At 41.0% G+C, this 20202-nt stretch overlaps 2 protein-coding genes across 2 annotated transcripts in view; both read left to right on the top strand.

The window, feature by feature from the left end:
• Positions 1–1729, top strand: part of LOC310753742 (magnesium transporter NIPA2-like) — a gene marked incomplete at its 3' end in the record, with an annotated part of 394776 nt that extends 393047 nt beyond the window's left edge. The window contains exons 4-6 of the mRNA XM_083595086.1: positions 449–539; positions 643–803; positions 1320–1729. Of these exons, the coding sequence (XP_083451212.1) occupies positions 449–539; positions 643–803; positions 1320–1729 (662 nt within the window). The remainder of the gene's footprint in view (positions 1–448; positions 540–642; positions 804–1319) is intronic.
• The window catches only part of LOC310753812 (inositol polyphosphate 5-phosphatase OCRL-like), a gene marked incomplete at both ends in the record, with an annotated part of 1016056 nt that overhangs the window by 831313 nt on the left and 164541 nt on the right, over positions 1–20202 (top strand).

Genomic DNA, 20202 nt, shown 5'->3' with positions numbered 1-20202 from the left:
TCTTTATGGTCCAGCTCTCACTTCCATACATCACTACTGGGAAAACCATAGCTTTTACTATACGGACCTTTGTTGGCAAGGTGATGTCTCTACTTTTTAAGATGCTGTCTAGGTTTGTCATTGCTCCTTGATATAAGGAGCTTTATCATAAAGCAGCCTTGCAAATTAAACCACCAGAGTGGCTGGGGCATCTACAAATGGATGGGGTACATCATCATCATCATCATTATTTAAAATCATTACTAGCCTGCCTAATAACTTAGTCATTTGTAGATTACTGACAGGAGGTGGAGGGGATAATGTTGAATTTAGAAGACTTCTCCTGCTGGTCACCTGATTTTCTTACCCACCATAAGGGAGTAGTCAGGAGTGAACCTGTTTCAAAGGAAGATGAAATTTGCTCTTTGTTAACAGTTTTTGTGCCAGTGGCAAACTGCTTCTCTTGCAGTGGGAATTGGAGAAGTTGCCAACTTTGCTGCATATGCTTTTGCCCCAGCAACACTGGTCACTCCTCTAGAAGCATTAAGTGTTTTAGTCAGGTAAGCACAACATGATCAGATGTTTCCCAATCCGTAAGCCCTTTTCTGGAGACAAACATGCCAGTCTCAGGTCCTTTCTTAACACAGTTGTATCTTCCTATAGTGCAGTTTTAGCCTCCTACTTCCTGAACAAGCACCTAAACATCCATGGGAAGATCGGCTGTATCCTTAGCATTTTAGGCTCCACTGTGATGGTCATCCATGCCCCACAGGAGGAAGAGGTCCCCAGCCTGGAGTCAATGGCGGAGAAACTAAAGGATCCAGGTATTAACTGCCCCTCTTCATTTACCTATTGTACACCAACAGAATACCATTTGGGGGAGGGGGACTTGACAGAAATTGAGTGTTTTTCTTAATTTCATTGAATGAAAACTCATGTTGATAATCAGTAACCTGTGAGTGAATATTTTTTATAGCACCTATTTTATTCTCTTTATTCCCCCACCGATGACATTTAGTTGGCTTTGAACCATAACAGTGAGATAAGAATTCTAAAGCACACTGTGCTCTGAAAAACTGCACAAGCAACTGAAGGAGGAGTCAAGCCCAGTGCAAAAAAAATTTATAAGCTGGGGGCTATGTGTCTTATCCTTTGAGCCACTGTCTAAGCTCTGCTGCTTATACTTTTTCCTCTATGTATTTTATTCACCAGATTCTACTAATTGAATCTAGCTTGTGCACTCATTAATCTGAACAAAACTGTCTACATCCTGTAGAAGTAAGCTACACCTAAAAGATTCAGATTGTCCTTAGCAATTTCTCTTCTATCCTCCTCCACAGGATTTATAGTGTTTGCTGTGTGCATGCTGATGAGTTCAGCTCTTCTCATCTTTGTGGCTGGGCCTCGCTATGGACAATACAATGTCTTAGTGTATGTTTTGATCTGCTCTGCCATTGGTTCGCTCTCTGTCTCGTCTGCAAAAGGCTTGGGTATTGCCCTGAAAGAACTGTTTGCTGGGAAGCCTGTCTGGAAGGAACCATTGAGCTATTTGCTTTTTATTTGCCTTGTGATCTCCATCAGCATCCAGATCAACTACCTGAACAAGGCCTTGGATATCTTCAACACATCTGTAGTCACCCCCATCTATTACGTCCTCTTCACCACAGCAGTTATGACTTGCTCTGCCATTCTCTCTCTTTTTTTTATAAGATATTTATTAAAGTTTTTAGAAGTACAAAAAGAAAAATAAAAAAACATCATTTTAAAAAAGAAAAGATAAAATACAAAAAAGAAAAAAGAAAAATCAAAAAGAAAGAACAGAGAATTGAAATCCATTAAGCAAAAAGAAAAATCAAGAAAAAATACAGCAAATCTTCCCATTACTTATCTTTCATTAGCTTATTTCCCTGACCTCCTCACACCTCCCTTTTTTTGTATTCTAAGTCAATTATCCATTTCAGCAAATCCTTTCCCTCTTTTCAAATTTTTGTCCTGTAAATTTATCTTGATATTAATATAACTTTACTTTCCCTCCTTTCACCAATTAACAGTCTATTTTTCCTAAATCTTTGTAGCATTTCTGCTAAAATCACATAAATTCATTCCATCATCATTCTAACATTCATTAATTTTGCAATGTTTCTGTAAATAGTCTTTAAATTTATTCCAATCTTCCTCCACCGACTCTTCTCCCTGGTCTCGGATTCTGCCAGTCATTTCCGCCAATTCCATATAGTCCATCACCTTCATCTGCCACTCTTCCAGGGTGGGTAGATCTTGTGTCTTCCAATACTTTGCAATAAGTATTCTTGCTGCTGTTGTAGCATACATAAAGAAAGTTCTACCCTTCTTTGGCACCAATTGGCTGACCATGCCCAGGAGAAAGGCCTCTGGTTTCTTCAGAAAGGTATATTTAAATACCTTTTTCATTTCGTTATAGATCATCTCCCAGAAAGCCTTAATCCTTCGGCATGTCCACCAAAGGTGAAAGAATGTACCTTCAGTCTCTTTACATTTCCAACATTTATTATCGGGCAAATGATAAATTTTCGCAAGCTTGACTGGTGTCATGTACCACCTGTATATCATTTTCATTATATTCTCTCTTAAGGCATTGCATGCCGTGAACTTCATACCTGTGGTCCATAACTGTTCCCAGTCAGCCGTCATAATGTTGTGTCCAACATCTTGTGCCCATTTAAACATAGCAGATTTCACTGTTTCATCCTGAGTATTCCATTTCAACAGCAAGTTATACATTCTTGACAAATTCTTAATTTTGGAATCTAACAGTTCTGTTTCCAATTTTGATTTTTCCACCTGGAAGCCAATTTTTTTATCCAAATTATATGCCTCCATTATCTGATAATAGTGGAGCCAATCTCGCACTCTATTTTTTAATTTTTCAAAACTCTGCAGTTTTGATCTGTCTCCCTCTTGTTCCAAAATTTCCCAATATTTCGGCCATTTGGCCTCCATATTGAGCTTTTTCTGAGCCTTCGCTTCCATTGGTGACAGCCACCTTGGGGTTCTATTTTCAAGCAAATCCTTATATCTTATCCAAACATTAAACAGTGCTTTTCTGACAATATGGTTTTTAAACGCTTTGCGTGCTTTGACCTTATCATACCACAAATATGCATGCCACCCAAAAATGTTGTTAAAACCTTCTAAATCCAACACATCAGTGTTCTCAAGAAGCATCCATTCTCTCAGCCAGCAAAAAGCGGCTGATTCATAATAAAGTTTTATTTTTTTTTTATTTAAATATTTATTGGTATTTTCAAGAAACATATAACAAACAAAAACACAAAAATAACCAAATTAGAAACAACACTAAAATCCAAACTTAACAGAAAAATAATAAAAAGAGAAAAAAGAAAAAACACATAAAGTTTCAGATACTTATTTTCCTTAACCTTATTTCTCAGACCTCCTCGCACCTCCCCTTCTTGTATTCCAATTTAAATTGTCAATTCAGCAAGTCCTTAACTTATTTCTTCACCCTAACTTAAACGTTTATTCTAACTTACTATTGTTTTACTTTGCTTCTTTTTTCCATTTCCTCAATTTATTTTTACCAGCCTTATTTTCTTTTAATTTAAAAAGAAAGAGAGGAGAAACCAATTTTACCTTATCAAAATTACACATCAATACTTATACCTCCTTACTTATTCTTAAACCTTTTTCCTAAAGTCGACCAAATTTTCCCTTCCACGGTTTCCCCAATTTCCATACAACTAACAAAAAAAATATAGCAAGAAAAGAAGAATAAAAGACAGATTATACTTATATACCCTTTGGATTTCCAACCTCCACCCACCCTTTTCCCGGTTCCAGTCCCCAACCAATACCCATCAGTCTTTATGTTCTTTAGCCTGGAGATCTCACGTCCGAGGCCCTTATATCTCTCTCAGTTCCTTTCTGCCGGCCTCTTTGATAGTCCTTGGTGTTAAACCCCAAGTCTCGGAGAGGCTCCGGCCCAACAAGATCCATGTTACTTCCAGCCCGTCCTCCACACTTAAAAGCGAAGCCTACGGGGTATTCTAGCTCTTGCTTCAAATTTCTTACAAATCCATATGTCCCCGAAGCTCCAGCTTTCGCCTTCAACAATTCTGTGATCCTCAGGTCTTCAGATCTCCTCCAAAGGGGATCTCTCCATTTTTCGGACTCCCATTCAAACCGGGCTTTCCACATCCAATTTTTATTGTCCTTTTTTGTCATCATGTCAGGCCTCCTATTACCACTCTCCTTTGACTCGTGCAGAATTCCAGCTCCTCCTTCATTTTCTTCAAAAGCAACATGTTGTTCCATCGTGTCTACACTTTCAGTTTCATTTATTTGTTCAGTAGAATGGGCTCCCTGTTTCAAATCCTTATCAGGCTCAAGACAGTTGTTTACTGTTAAGTGTAGTGCTGAGACCTCTGTAGACAAAGCACTGTACTCTTCTTGTAACTTTCCCAAGAGAACAAATGCTCTGTCCAATTCTGCTTGAATTTTACATGCTCCAGCCATTTTTGTAATGTAATGTCCCTATTACCCCTCTAGGGGGATTTTAGCTCCTTAATATTCCTTTCAGCTCAAAACCAAAAGTCCAGTTATTTTGTATCAGCCCTCCTTATTTTCAACAAGTTATACCGAGTGACCCAGCAGAAACAGCAAAAACAATGTTCTCTTTTTCCAGCTGACAGCTAGTTGACTGACAGCTAACTTGACAGCTGTCAAACTCTTCGATACAACAGGCTTTCTCCTAGGACGTTCCCGGGTCTAGGGGGGGGGGGGTGAAACTTCAATTTCCCAGAAATTCTTTTAATCCTCCGGTAAATCTTCTTATAATGTTAAAACCGTGAAGTCAAGATCTTTTACTAACAAACAAGAAACAGATTTCCTCGACCTTAGCTGCTCGGTCCTTTGCTTTAAGTTGTTTACAAAGAGGGGGGGTGGACTTCCTTTTTAGCCCCTTCCCGCTCGTTCCAGATCCAGAATAGAAATTTTTTTTTTAAGTTCCAATCTCCGTATTACTCACGGGTTGATGTTTGTAATCCAATCGATCAACAGAAGAAGTTGGCGCTCTCTGTCAATGGCTTGCGGCTTCACTCCGTAGACGAGGGAGTACTCTCAGCACCACGCCGCCCTGCCTCCGTTCCGAAGCCTTTAAAAAGGCTCCGTCGCGGATTGGGGGGGCGCAAATGGTGCCCACTGAGTCTCTGTGTTCACAGGCATCCGCGCCTGTGATTTTAAGGGTCCCCGCTTCGCCGCAGCGGCCAGACCCAGACGCTACGGAGCCGATTCCCTCCGGAGCTCGGAGGGAATCCGCCATTAAACAATGGCGCCAACCGGAAGTCTGATTCATAATAAAGTTTTAAGTCTGGCAGGGCAAACCCACCTCTTTCCTTAGCGTCAGTTAATATCTTAAATTTTATTCGAGGCTTCTTGCCCTGCCAGACAAATCTAGAGATATCTCTCTGCCACTTCTTGAAACACTCCATTTTATCCAAAATTTGCAATGTTTGAAACAAAAACAGCATCCTTGGCAATACATTCATCCTTATCGCAGCAATTCGGCCTAGCAATGATAACTTCAGGTTTGACCATATTTCTAAATCCTTTTTCACTTCCATCCAACATTTTTCATAGTTACCCTTAAACAGATTCACATTCTTGGCAGTCATGTTAACCCCTAGGTATTTCACTTTCTTAACCAGTGTTAGCCCTGTCTCCTTCTGAAACCTTTCTCTCTCCATCACTGTTAAATTTTTCTCTAAAACTTTAGTTTTCATCTTATTTAACTTAAATCCCGCTACTTGTCCAAATTCTTGGATCAGTTCCAGTACTCTTTTGGTACTAGATTCTGGCTCCTGTAATGTCAATACCAAATCATCAGCAAATGCTTTCAGTTTGTACTGTTTAGCTCCAACTTGTATACCTTTAACTGTTTGGTCCCTTCTAATCATGTTTAAAAGAACCTCCAGGACCAATATAAAAAGCAATGGAGAGATTGGGCAACCTTGTCGTGTTCCTTTCTCTATCTTGAATTCTTCCGTCACTACATTGTTCACAATTAATTTAGCCTTCTGTTCTGAATAAATTGCCCCTATACCATTTTCAAAACCTTGACCAACTCCCATCCCCTGTAAGTTTTTCTTCATAAAACTCCAAGAAATATTGTCAAAGGCTTTCTTCCACTCCGTGGAAAAAGCAGTCGATTCACAGCACCGCGCTGCTCACCCCACTTCGCTACGGAGCCCCGCAAACGGGTTTCCCTGCGAGTAGGGGAGGCGCCAAGGTGCCCGCCGAATCCCGCATTCACAGGCTTCACCCGCCTGTGATTTCTGAAGGGTCTCCGCCTTCGCCGTGGCGACCAGACCCGATTTTCACAGAGCAAACTCCTCTTAGTCAGAGGAATTCCGCCATTTACCAATGGCGCCAACCTGGAAGTCATTCTCTGCCATTCTCGTACCTACGGGACCGCCTCTCCTGGTATGTCCCACAGAGAAATTTACGGTCTGCAAATAAAAACATCCTGAAGATCCCAGGCCACAGAGAGGTTAGGCTGGCCTCAACTAGAACCAGGGCTTTCTCGGCCGCGGCTCCAATCTGGTGGAACGCTCTGTCACAAGAGACTAGGGCCCTGCGGGACCTGACATCTTTCCGCAGGGCCTGCAAGACAGAGCTGTTCCACCAGGCCTTTGGTCAGGGCGCAGCCTGACCCCCTCCTCTGGCAATCTGCACAGAATTTTGCTTAATGGTTGCCATCAATTTGATTTTAATTAATTTTATAATGAATGTTTTTAGAATGCTGGATTATTTTGATTGTTGTTAGCCGCCCTGAGCCCAGCTTCGGCTGGGGAGGGCGGGATATAAATAAAATTTATTATTATTTATTATTATTATTCTGTTCAAGGAGTGGCAGCATCTGGTTCTGATGCACATCATTGGCACCATCAGTGGCTTCCTCACCACTGACCTTGGCATCTTCCTACTGCATGCTTTCAGAGACATCCCCTTCACTGCCGACCTGCTGCCTCTTATCCTGAAGGATAACCAAACAAATGTGCAAGCAGCTTCTTGCAGAAAGGGGGGCAAGCATCAGTCCTGTCTTCACCAGCCCCTTTTGGATTCTGAGGATACCCACAAAGAGGGGACAAAGAAAGCAGAGGAGCAATATGGCCAAAGTTTATGAAAGCTTGCACATTATACATAGCCTTTTGGCTTAAAAAAAGATATATCCCAACCCATTTTTAAGCTGTTCTAAAGAGCTTCTTAAGACTGCTGCTGTTTTCCACTAGACAAGAATCAGATTCTAAATAAGCAACACTGAACTATTTGAAATGCTTTTATGTGCAAGTCCTTTCACTGGTAACATACTTGAACCAAATTAGAGACCCAATCAGGTCAAGCTAGAGCTCAGCAAGTGGCAGCCCTAGAGCTGAACTTGCTGTCTCCTGCATTCCCTCCCATGCAGCTAGAAGTGATGTGGAGGACAAGAAAGAAAACCAGGGACAAAAATCTGTGCACCTGAGGGTTTTTTGGACCAGCCTCTACACAAAAAACGAGTTTCAAATGCAATGGGTGATGTGGCATTGGTAAGGAGGGTGTGAATTGCTCAGGGAGTGTTGCAAAGTAAGCAGAAGCAACGTAAGCAGAAGCAAAATACTTCAGTCAGAGGCAGGAATGCACAGCAGAATTCCTCTTTCTCTTGTAATCTGCTGAAGGTAACTCAAATCTCGGGGAATGGGAGAAGTAGAGAAATACAGGTGAAAGTCAGAAAATTAGAATATCATGGAAAATCAACACAGACTGTGGAAACTTCACACTGGACTTCGAGCATCTGGCATTGTGTTCCTCCCCATTCTTCCTCCAGACTCTGGGTCCTTGGTTTCCAAATGAGATCCAAAAGCTGCTCTCATCAGAAAAGAGATTTGGGGAGCCATGCCATCAGCTGGTGTTGGTCCACTGTGCTTCATTAAGTCCAGGGTCAACGCAGCAGTCTACCAGGAGATTTTGGAGCACTTTATGCTTCCTTCCGCAGACGAGCTTTATGGGGATGCTGACTTCATTTTCCAGCAGGACTTGGCACCTGCTCACACTGCCAAAAGTACCAAAACCTGGTTCAATGCCCATGGGATAATATTTCTAAACCTTTGAGTACATCTCTTATTCATATTTTTTTTTAGAGAAACTAAGATCCCTAATGCGTGGGCTCTCAGGCTGGGCTATTATTATATCTACTGCCTTCTGAGCACCATCAAGTTTACGGTTTCATGTTCTAGCTTTAGGTTATAGTTTAACAACACAAATTTGATGTGTTCAGTTCTCCCTAAGGGTTCACACCCTGATTTTGTTGAAGGATCCCTGAGGTGGCCACTGTGCCCTGGGTTCCAGGTGGTGGGCCTAAGCCACCCACGAAAAGTTACAACGGTCTCGCAATTTGTACTTGGAAAGACCATTTTGCCCCTTTATTTTATTTTATTTTATTTTTCCCAGTTGGAGATGACAAACTGGAGGGGCGTATCAGAATCCTCTCTGGAGCAAAAAGGCTTCATGGAAGCTTTGTTGCCAGGAGGAGTCCAGCTAGGGTGTTTAGAAGAGTGAGCTCCCATTTCCCTTTAATACCGGGGGGGGGGGTGCTCGATAACAAGCTACACAAGGAGATACATAAACAGAGATACAAGAGAGGGACAAAGAGGGAGGGGAAGAGAAAAGAATATCCTATCAGTATTGTTCAGTCTAACACTCAAGTGCCCCTCTCGGCCCTTTCTGGGCAAAACTCCGATGGATCGGACCGGAGAAGGCTAGTAGAAATCCAAAGGCAATCCCTGCCTACAATTTAAAACCACAGGCAACTAGCCTGGAAACCACGGGTCTCTCTAACCCGGAAAAACCACAGGCAACTAGCCTAGAAACCATGGGTCTCTTAACCCGGAAAAACCACGGATCCGGAATTCACTCAGCGCTGCTCACAAAACTAATCCTAGTGCGGGGCTCCATCTTCTTCCCGAACCTCCCGCTCTACCGTCCACGACAGCCGCCTGCCTGACCTTAGAACTATGTCCGAATTCCCTACTGGACGCCTGCACAGTGCAGTGCCAGATTGGGGTCTGAGAAAACAAAGATTTGAAAGGAAGCAAATGACAGAGAGAGAGAGAGAGAGAGAGAGAGAGAGAGAGAGAGAGAGAGAGAGAGAGATATTCCAGGACGTTTCTGGCCACACTCCAAAAGAAGACGTCGAAGAAAGAGGAAAAGAGAGCTCCCGCGGTTTCTCTGGCCACACTCCGAGAGAGAAACTGGGAGGGAGAGAGAGGAAAGGTTTCCAGGACGTTTCTGGCCACACTCCGAAAGAAGACGTCGAGGAAGGAAAGAAGAAAAGTCTAGCTGTCGTGGAGACGTTACTTTTCCACCCCCCTCCCAATGTACTAACTTCAAACCATACTCACGTCCTTGAATGTCCCTCGTGGATCCCAGGATCCTTTTCTCTGGCCAGCTTGACCTTGCCTTTGCTCCCCTGGTTGAGCTTTCTGGTGATGATTGATTACCGCCCGCAAAGAGGAGGCAGGGAGAAGAAAAAGGATCCCTGGGCTAAGGTTGCCCAGTGGCGCCCGATCCCCTCTATCTCCCCCCTCACCTTCACAGGAGAACCAAGAGTCCCTGAGCATGGTCGCCAAACTGTTAACGGAAAAATCCGAGGGCTCCCTTGGACAAAAACAAAGACAACAACCAGGATAACTTGGAGCAAAACAGCGGCCTGTAGGCTTGGCCTTTATTGATCTGTTGCAACAGGGTCCTCCCCTCACTTGCAGGAGAGAGGAAGGACACAGAAAAAATGGTGTGCAAGGTCTTATAAAGACTTTTGAAATTCCCATCCTGTAGATCAAGACCACCCCCAGAAACATCATGCATACATCACAGAAAGGAGGGGTTGAGGGAGGAGTTGTGGTGGTAACCTGAGTGTCCTGTCACCTGGCTGGTTCCCCCTTTCCCCCTCCCCATGAGTACTTTCCAGGTGACAGAGGGGAGTTTGCAGTTTCCTGCCCCCAGAGGGAAGAGCTGATTATTGTCCTTTGTTCCAGTCTGTGCTGAATCCACTCCCATATGCAAGTTCTTTGTGATCTTGATGGTCTTCTGTCTAGGACCATCAGGGTTGGCATAGCAACTGGGCAGGGCTCCTGTGGATGTGCTGGTATGCTGAAGGGATTGTGGCTGCCCTGTATCAAACCTTCCCCATTTTGTAGTCCTTCCTTCATGGAGTAAAATAGAAGTGGAACAGTGCAAATCCGATGTATGGTTGATTTTCTATGAATTTATAACAGAAGCGTAGCGTATGTAGTGTGTGAGTGTGAGTGTGTGTGAAGTTTGTACAAACTGAATGATTGGGGGGGGGGGGTTCCTGCTACAGGATTACTGTGCTTGATTGGCCAGCAAACTCGCCTGATCTGAACCCCATAGTGAATCTGTGGGGCATTGCCAATAGAAAGATGAGAGACATGAGACCGAGCAATGCGAAAGAGCTGAACGCTGCTATTGAAGCATCCTGGTCTTCCATAACACCTCAGCAGTGCCACAGGCTGATAGCATCCATGCCACGCTGCATTGAGGCAGTAATTGATGCAAAAGGGGCCCAAACCAAGTACTGAGTACATATGCATGCTTCTACTTCTGAGAGGTCCAATATTGCTCTATTTGCTGTCCTTGTTTTGCTGATTTCATTTAATATTCTAATTTCCTGAAATTATTACTTTGGGGTTTTCACCAGCTGTACACCATGATCATCACAATTATAACAAATAAAGGCTTGACATATCTCGCTTTGCATGTCATGAGTCTGTCTCATATATTAGTTTCACCTTTTAAGTTGAATTACTGAAATAAATGAACTTTTCAATGATATTCTAATTATCAGCACAGGAAGAGCGACCTGAAAACCATTTTTGCTTCCCAAACTGGCCAAATGTTTTCTCTGCAAGGAGGGAGGGGGTCAGGGAGCCTTCCCATTGTCTCAGGAATTGAGTAATCAGCATTTTAATGGGTGACAGACTATCAGGAAAGGCTATCAGATAACCTGGCAGACAGGAAAAACAACATTCAAATTTCTGTTTTAGACCACCTTTTCTGTGATGTAGGTATGCGGGGGGGGGGTGTCCTTGGGTTACACCCTTTCTGTGATGTATGTATGATGTATGGAGGGGTGGTCTTGAGCTCCAGAGCAGGGAATTTAAAATTTCTATATAAGGGCAGGCACACCTTTGTTCTGGGTTCCTCCTCCTTTCCTGCGTGTGAGGGGAGCACCCTGTTGTAACAGATCAATAAAGATCAGGTTTACTAGCTGCTTTGTTTCTCAATATTCTCTGGTTGGCCTCTGTTATTTTCTCCTACCAATAGGGAACCTACGTAAGGACTCTGTATGGGCTGTTGGACACCCCATAAGGGGAAAAGGGCACATTTTGTTTACAACAGATGGCAACGCACGAAGGGACATTTGGTTGCCCGGATTCTGGGAGCGAGGAAGGACTGGTGATCCAGCTCTCACCAGGCAGTTTGCCAGGAATAATAACCAGTCCTCCAGCGATCCCAGGGTCTGGAAATAACTGGAAGTCCAACGGGGTTAACCAGAGGAAGCAAAGCTCGATCAGACCGGCCTTAAACAACCAGTCAAGAGATCCCAGGATCGCCAGAACAGCGAATGCGGAAGTGAGTATAAGTAGGAAACACGGGTAGTGGGTTGGAATACTGTAACCACAGCAACCTATAATTCTCTAAATCTTACTTCCTTCCCTTCCTCAAAACCCTGAACCCCTTTCCCTTCCAGACCTTTCGGAGTTTGTCCAGGTCCTCCCCCTTCAGAGCTTGTCCAGATTTCCCCCTTTTGGGACCCTTCGGAGTTTGCCCAGGTCCTTTCCCCCTTTTCAGAGATTGTCCAGGTTTCCCCCTTTCGGAGATTGTCCAGTTTTTCCTAGGTTCCCCTTTCAGAGACTGTCAGTCTTAGAAAATGGGTGCACCCCTGTCAAAAGAGACAAGTCCTCAGACTCCCAGCAAGAAGGAAGCCCAATTGGCGCTTACTTCCCGCCTGGACTCTGATAGACCCCTTCAGTTTGTGTTTAAGAAACATTTTTCCTGTGTTTAAATTGACCTTAGGTAACATCCAGCAATTGCCTATCTTAAATGTGCCATCTAAAATAAATAAATAAATAAATAAATAAATAAATAAATAAATAGCAACCTTGCTTCAAAATTTTAATCTAAGGAAGCCATGTTGGGCCTTATCAATCTTAAACAAGACAAATATGAGAATGAGGTGTGCAAATGTTTGTTATTTGAGAGAGGCTCCAAAGGAGAGTCTTCCTCCAAGTGGTAGAAAGAAAAGAGAAAAAAATAAAAAATAAATCCCGTGTATGTGCTTACCTGTGTTCTGAGAGGGGGATTGCCCCCCCTTCCCTAGACAACTAAAGAGGAAAGAAATTTGTAACTCTGAGTTTATGAGAGAGCTAGTTTCATTAAGCATTAGGTAGGTCTCCTTTTGAGAGAAAAGTGTTCTGAGGGATCCTTGGAAGTATTATGACTATATGACTATGAAAATATGGTGTTCCTTCTAAGAAGAATGTTATTAAAGGTAGAAGCTTCCATAGCCAGTAACTGTCTATCTGAGTCCAGTTTTAACTTTGATTCGGTTGGACAGAAGGGTTATTGCAAGGCTCCTGATATCAGTCTCTGTAAGATCAGCCAGGATTTCCTGGCCTCTTTTCTTGAAAAATGCCCCCCCCCCCCCCCCGTTTCAGTCTCTTTCAGTCTCTCCCCCCCGCCCCCCTTACTTCTGTGCCAGGTGAATTTACTCCTGAGTAAGCTTCCTTTAACAAGGAAATTGCAAAGGGTGGGCGGGCAATCTTTGCTAAAGGTACCCCGCATCTCAGTTTCCTAAAATAGGCTTACTATTCCTATGCAAGTTCAGGAAAAAATGTTCACTTTTGTATTCCTTTTAAATCAAATCTATGGCTGTTTTATTATTTGCGAGTGGTTATATCAACTCTTGAATTAACCCTATTCTTTATAAAAGATTCTCTCCCTATCTAATCTTAGGAAAACTGTTCACTTGTATCTTTCTTTAAAGATCATTTCTCTAGGAACTTGCACTCTTTAGTCTAAGGAAGTAAACTCTCACTCAAACTATCTTAAGATCTGCTAAAAAGGTTCTGTATAAAGTTGGGTACTTTTATTTTCCTTTTCCTTAGTACACGTGTGTGCTTGCATGATAGGGGCATGGCTTGTGTTTCCTTCCCCAGTTGTGTCTGTGTGCATAAGTATGTGTGTCTCTCTCTGGTAGTAATAATAATAATAATAATAATAATAATAATAATAATAATAATAAAAAATAATTATTTATATCCCGCCCTCCCCAGCCGAAGCCGGGCTCAGGGCGGCTAACAACAATAAAACAGTACAAAAATACAACACAACACAACACTCTAAAATCATTTATTATAAAATTAATTCAAATCAAGCCACTGGCAACCATTGGGCCAGAGCTCCGCGAAGATTGCCGAGGGAGGGAGTCAGGCTGTGTCCTGGCCAAAGGCCTGGTGGAACAGCTCTGTCTTGCAGGCCCTGCGGAAAGATGTCAAGTCCTGCAGGGCCCTAGTCTCTTGCTATGAACCCTGTATTTTAGAGGGTTGGACTAGGTGACCCCAGGGTCCCTTCCAACTCTCCCAGTTTTATGGCTGCGTGTAAGGCAATGTGTCTGCAAGCATTGGAGGGTAATTTTTTAATTCTGGTGTATGGTGATCGGTTGAAGTTCAGCCCAGCTTTGCTCTTTGGTACAGAAAGATGGAAAGATTGGTTTTTAGAGTTTAGAATAAAGTTTTAAAAGGTGAGAGGTGAAAGCCGTGATGTTTTTGAAGCAGAACTGGTGATAACAAGCATTTGCGTGATTGTCTAACAGTTTTTACCATTTTGTCTATTATTTTAAAAATCAGACTTAAAAGTCTATTCAAAGTTTAAGCACATACAAATTCATAATCAAGCAGACTGAGCCTTGACCATCCCTGTAAAATAAAGGGCAGAAATTTTGTCTGCAAATGGTAGGGCTGAAATGACTGAGAATGTTAAAGATCTTATGAATTCTGACTCTCTGGCCATTTTTACCCATACATAAGGGAGCAGGTGATTGTTCTGCGAATGACCAGAGAGGGAGCACACAAAATAATGATAGCCCACATTTTTAAATAGAGGCGTGCACCCCAATTTCCTGTACATAAAGGAGGCGGTACTCCCAAATTCCCTTTGCCTGGGTGCAGGTATATTTATTTGGTGAAGGAAGCATGATCCCTTAGAACTGAGTTAACAGAAATTTAATTTGACCAGCTTCTATTGCTAGCTTTGGTGAAAACTTGAATTGCTGAGTTTCTCTTTTCGTTTTAAATCTAACCCTATTTTAAAATATACTCCTTACCCTTCCCTTCCTTTATTCAAATGGTAATTTAGCCAAAAGATGCAACACTTTTAATGGTATAAAAGATTTGCTGAAACTTCTACTCTGCACATGCACAGAGGCTATGTCAGGATGAGAAAGAGAGAGAGAAGAAAAGGGAGGTTTTAACTAAGAGGTGACAAAGTTATGCTCTGCACATGAAACTTAAATTCAAATTTCTTTCTGTAAAATTGGGAAGCATTAAGGGAAATGCAATGAGAATTACCCCTTTTCCATATGTTGCCCAAAATCCCTGCCCTAGTACAGAACCATTAAGAACCATTGAGAACCATCAACTGTTAAGAGGCTGTCAAGTTCCAATCTAACATGCAAAATTCTTTTCACAGCTTTCCCGCTGAGTTTGTCTTCTGAGTACTGTAGTTGTTTTTTGTTTTTGTTTTAAATGGATTTTAATGGATTTTATCAGGTTTTGTTTTGTGAGTACTATATACCTATGCATTATAGGAACAGCATTCCTGACAGAGATTTTCACAGGAAATAAAAATTTCCCTTTCAAACAGGATACATGAACCTCTAAGAGAATTCAGACCCACATAAGCAAAATGTTTAATAACTTGCCAATTGTGTTCAAATTAACAAAGGTTTTGTCCCTTCATTTCTTCCACAGCCAAACTAAAAGTAAACAGACTGAGCAGTAAATAACAGTAGTAATTAAATGTAAATGATAATAATATTTAAATGAATAAAATGCTTAACTATGATTTTGTATTATTTACAGCTTCCCAAGAAGAAATTTCTAGAATATTCTCCCCTTTCTTGACTATTATCTTCCTCCTTTTTAAAAACTAATTATGTCTTCAGACCCCAACTGCCTGCAGGCCTATTTTCAAAGGATGTTTTACGGGAGACCAAATGTTAAGACCATTTCCTCACCAGCTAAGCAGCCTGCCAATGCATCTCAGTGGCCACAACAATTTCTTCCCATAAAAGACTTGAGGAACTGAATAATTGAATTATGAAGGACATTTTATTTCTTTGACCACAACCTAAGAAGGAAAGAACCTAGAAAGCTATAACATTTCAGCAAGGTTTGGAAGTGCTGTTAACTTCCTCCCAGTGACTCAAAGGCAGGCAAGAAATGCCCTTGTGCCCAAGGTTGGAGATACATGTAAAAGCAGCAAGAATTGTCTCAAGATCACAATTGCCTCAAGATATGCAACTGGTGTAGAATTAATAATTTGTATGTTTTGTGTATTATGTGTTATTATGTAGGAATGCTGAAATGTGTCTGATAGTGCGTTGCTTCTACAAAGGGGGGGGGACCAATTTCTGTGTGTAATTGTTTCTGAATAATGTAGGGTGCATAACTATGAACAACAGAAGGGTTTGACCTACACCCCAAGTTTTTCCAGGGAAGATTCTCATATACTACATGCATTCCGATAAATCAGGCTATTGTGTAGTCCAATATTTAGAAAAGAAAGTCAACTGATGACCACATTTCCTTGTCCCACCTGGCACTCTGCAGTGTGCCAACCTTCTCTGCCCATTTTAAATTGTTCTAAATTCACTTCACCAAGAAAAAGCTTCAGGATCCATGAAACAGCAGATACATGAAGGTGTATATGCTTTGATGTAGCAGGAATGATCCCTTATAGAGTTAAATTGACTAATTTGGACAAGTGCCCTTTTTAAGAATGGTTTTGTTTTAATAGATTGGTTTAGAATGTTTGAACCATGGGGCTAAATAAATTCTAATTGGGCTCAGTTCTGATTGGGCATGTATCCCAGGTGCACTGAACTTTCTCTGGTCCCCTTAGGACAAATGAGCAACTTTCCTAGAGTGCAAGACCAACGCCAATAAATAATAACGCAATCCCATAGAAAGGCAAAGACACCTCTCTCACGACATGTCCAAACCTATGCCAGGGACAAGGCGACATGGTCAAAATGAAAGTCCTAAGGGATTCACCAGGAGTTGTTGCTGTGGGTATGTTGGAGGTGTGAGACCAGAGAACTAACTTTAACACCTGAGAACACACAAAAAGGCAGAAACAAAATAAACTGCATTTTTCAGTCGTTAGTGGACCTTCCTGCTAAGTGTAAAGCATAGACCACTATTGAGTAAATGTTTCTCCCAAAGTGCTAGAATGCCACAAGTAATTTAGTAACAAAATGCATCGTGTGTTCTTTTTATGTGATATCCTATATTTACACAAAAGCATCCATTTACAACATACCATGTTATTAAAAGTAGAAATCTGCCCAAAAACTTTCTCCGACCATAATGCTGTAAAGATGGTGATGAGGCAAACAACAACTGGTTCCTTCAGATGGAGAATGAATGACACCTTATTTAGAGACGAGGAGATCTGCAAGAAGGCCCAAAAAATCTTGAAAGACTATTTTGAAATCAACTTAAGGTCTGAAGTAGAAAAAAGAATAGTATGGGACGCAAGCAAAGCCGTGATGAGAGGGTTTTTGATTCAGCAAAATACTTTAAAGAAGAGAAAGCAAAATGAGAAAAAGGAGAGAATTTTGGAAAAGATAAAAGAAGGGGAAAAACAATTAAGATCGAAGCCAAAATCCCAAGAGATTCTAAGAGAAATCAAATTTCATCAAACACAATATATGGAACTGATGAATCAAGAATTAGAGTGGAAAATTAAACAAATGAGACAAAAGACCTTTGAATCTGCTGATAAATGTGGCAAGTTACTGGCTTGGCAAATAAAGAAGAGACAAAAACTCAACACGGTAACAAATATAGAAGTGGAAGGAAAAAACATAAGCAACCCAGCGGAAATTAGGAATTGTTTTCAGAACTACTTTAGACAACTTTACACACAAGGGCCGCAAAAAGAAATGGACATACAACAGTTCCTCGAGGAAAATGGGCTGAAAAAGGTTTCGCAAGAAAGTAAGATAATATTGAACCAGGAGATATCAGCACAAGAAATAGAAGATGCCATTCAAGGCATGACGCTGGGCAAATCCCCTGGACCGGATGGACTGACTTCCAAATACTACAAAGTTTTGAAGGAAGGGTTGATACAACCTCTGAAGGAAGTCTGCAATGAGATTATGGAGGGGAAAAGGGCACCCGATACGTGGAGAGAGGCCTACATTACACTTATACCAAAGACAGAGACTGAAAAGACCCAACTTAAAAACTACCGACCCATCTCGTTATTGAATGTGGATTACAAAATCTTTGCTGATATTTTAGCAAAAAGACTGAAAAGAGTTTTGATGGAGGAGATTCACGGGGACCAAGCGGGCTTTCTCCCAAAAAGGCAATTGTCGAACAATGTAAGGAATATAATTGATATTTTGGAAAAGCTGGAAGTGAACATAAACACTAAAGCTGTTTTGATATTTGTGGATGCCGAGAAAGCCTTTGACAATATTTCTTGGAGTTTTATGTTGAAGAACCTCCGGGGGATGGGGGTAGGCCAAGGGTTTGAGAATGGTATAGGTGCAATATACTCTGAACAGAAAGCCAAACTAATTGTAAACAATGTGGTTACAGAAGAGTTCAAGATTGAAAAAGGGACACGTCAGGGGTGCCCTATCTCCCCATTACTTTTTATATCGGTCCTGGAGGTTTTGCTTAATATGATTAGGAGGGACCAGTTGGTTAAAGGGATTCAGGTCGGAGCTAAACAATATAAACTGAGAGCATTTGCAGATGACTTAGTACTTACATTACAAGAGCCAGAAGCTAGCACGAAAAGAGTTTTGGAAATAATTCAAGAGTTTGGTCAAATGGCAGGATTTAAATTGAATAAGTCTAAGACAAAGGTTTTGGAGAAAAATTTGACACAGATAGAAAAGGAAAGGTTTCAGAATGAGACAGGGTTAACTGTGGTTAAAAAAGTGAAATATTTGGGTATAAATATGACAGCTAAAAATGTGAATTTGGTTAAAGATAATTATGAAAAAACTTGGAGAGAAGTGAAAAAAGATCTGGAGATTTGGTCCAACTTAAAGCTTTCCTTGTTAGGCCGTATTGCAGCTATAAAGATGAATGTATTGCCAAGAATGTTGTTTTTGTTCCAAGCATTGCAAATAATTGATAAAATGGATTGTTTCAAGAGGTGGCAAAAAGACATATCTAAATTTGTCTGGCAGGGCAAAAAGCCCAGAATTAAATTTAAGATATTAACGGATTCAAAGGAAAGAGGGGGGTTTGCCCTGCCAGACTTTAAACTTTACTATGAAGCGGCAGCTTTCTGCTGGCTGAAAGAATGGCTACTTCTTGAAAACACAGACATTTTGGATTTGGAAGGTTTTAATAACATTTTTGGGTGGCATGCATATTTGTGGTATGACAAGGTTAAAGCACATAAAAGTTTCAAAAATCATATTGTCAGAAAAGCACTACTAAATGTCTGGGTCAGATATAAAGACTTGCTGGAAAATAAAACTCCAAGGTGGCTGTCGCCAATGGAAGCTAAGGCAGTTAAAAAGTTAAATATGGAGTCCAAGTGGCCAAGATACTGGGAAATTTTGGAAAAGGAAGGGGACAAATTGAGATTGCAGAGTTTTGAGAAATTAAAAGGGAAGGTGAGAGACTGGTTTCACTACCATCAAATAAACGAAGCGTTTAAACTGGACAGTAAAATTGGCTTCCAGGTGGAAAAATCAAAATTGGAGACAGAACTGTTAGAACCCAGTACTAAGAATTTGTCCAAAATGTACAATTTGCTGCTGAAATGGAATACACAAGATGAAACGGTTAAATCGGTCATGATTAAATGGGCTCAGGACATTGGTCATAATATCTTGTTTGCTGATTGGGAAAAGTTGTGGACCACCGGGATAAAATTTACGGCATGTAATGCCTTAAGAGAAAACATTATGAAAATGATATATAGGTGGTACATAACCCCAGTCAAGCTTGCAAAGATTTACCATGTGCCTGATAACAAATGTTGGAAATGTAAAGAAACTGAAGGTACATTTTTTCATCTTTGGTGGACTTGCCCGAAGATTAAGGCATTCTGGGAAATGATCTATAATGAACTTAAAAAGGTATTTAAACATACTTTCCCCAAGAAACCAGAGGCCTTTCTCTTGGGTATTGTCGGCCAAGGGGTGTTAAAGACGGATATAACTTTCTTTATGTATGCTACAACAGCAGCTAGAATACTCATTGCGAAGTACTGGAAGACGCAGGAACTACCCACACTGGAAGAATGGCAGATGAAGGTGATAGACTATATGGGCTTGGCAGAAATGACGAGCAGAATCCGAAACCAGGGAAGAGAAGCAGCGCAAGAAGAATGGAAAAAATTCAAGGACTATTTAAAGAAATATTACAAAGTTAATGAAAGTTAGAATGATGTTGGACTGGAAAGTAAATGGTTACTATTAGTAATGGTTAAGACAAGGAGAATAAGGAAGAATAGTCTAAATTTAAATTAAAATAAGGGAAGATTTGCTGAACAATCAATAAGAATTTGGAATACAGAAAGGGGAGGCATGAGGAAGTCGGGGAAGATGGGATATGAAATTAGGATATGAAATGATACATGTTTTTTGTTTTGTTTTCTGTTTTTTGTATGTTTATGTTCGTTGTATTGTGTTTATATGGAAAATAAAAATATTATATAAAAAAAAAAAAAACATACCATGTTATTATTTGTGGGGCAAAATGTTTAAAGAAAAATTCTAGCCCCAAAGGGGGGATTGTGATAAGAATTTTAAAGTCTTAGATATATAATAAATGTTCATAAATGTACCAACCAAGCACATACATAGATCAGCACAGGAAGACTGACCTGAAAACAATTTTTGAT

This window comes from Podarcis filfolensis (assembly GCF_964270895.1).
Source record: "Podarcis filfolensis genome assembly, chromosome: W".
NCBI lineage: Eukaryota > Metazoa > Chordata > Lepidosauria > Squamata > Lacertidae > Podarcis > Podarcis filfolensis.
This window is presented reverse-complemented; position numbering and strand designations above follow the sequence as displayed.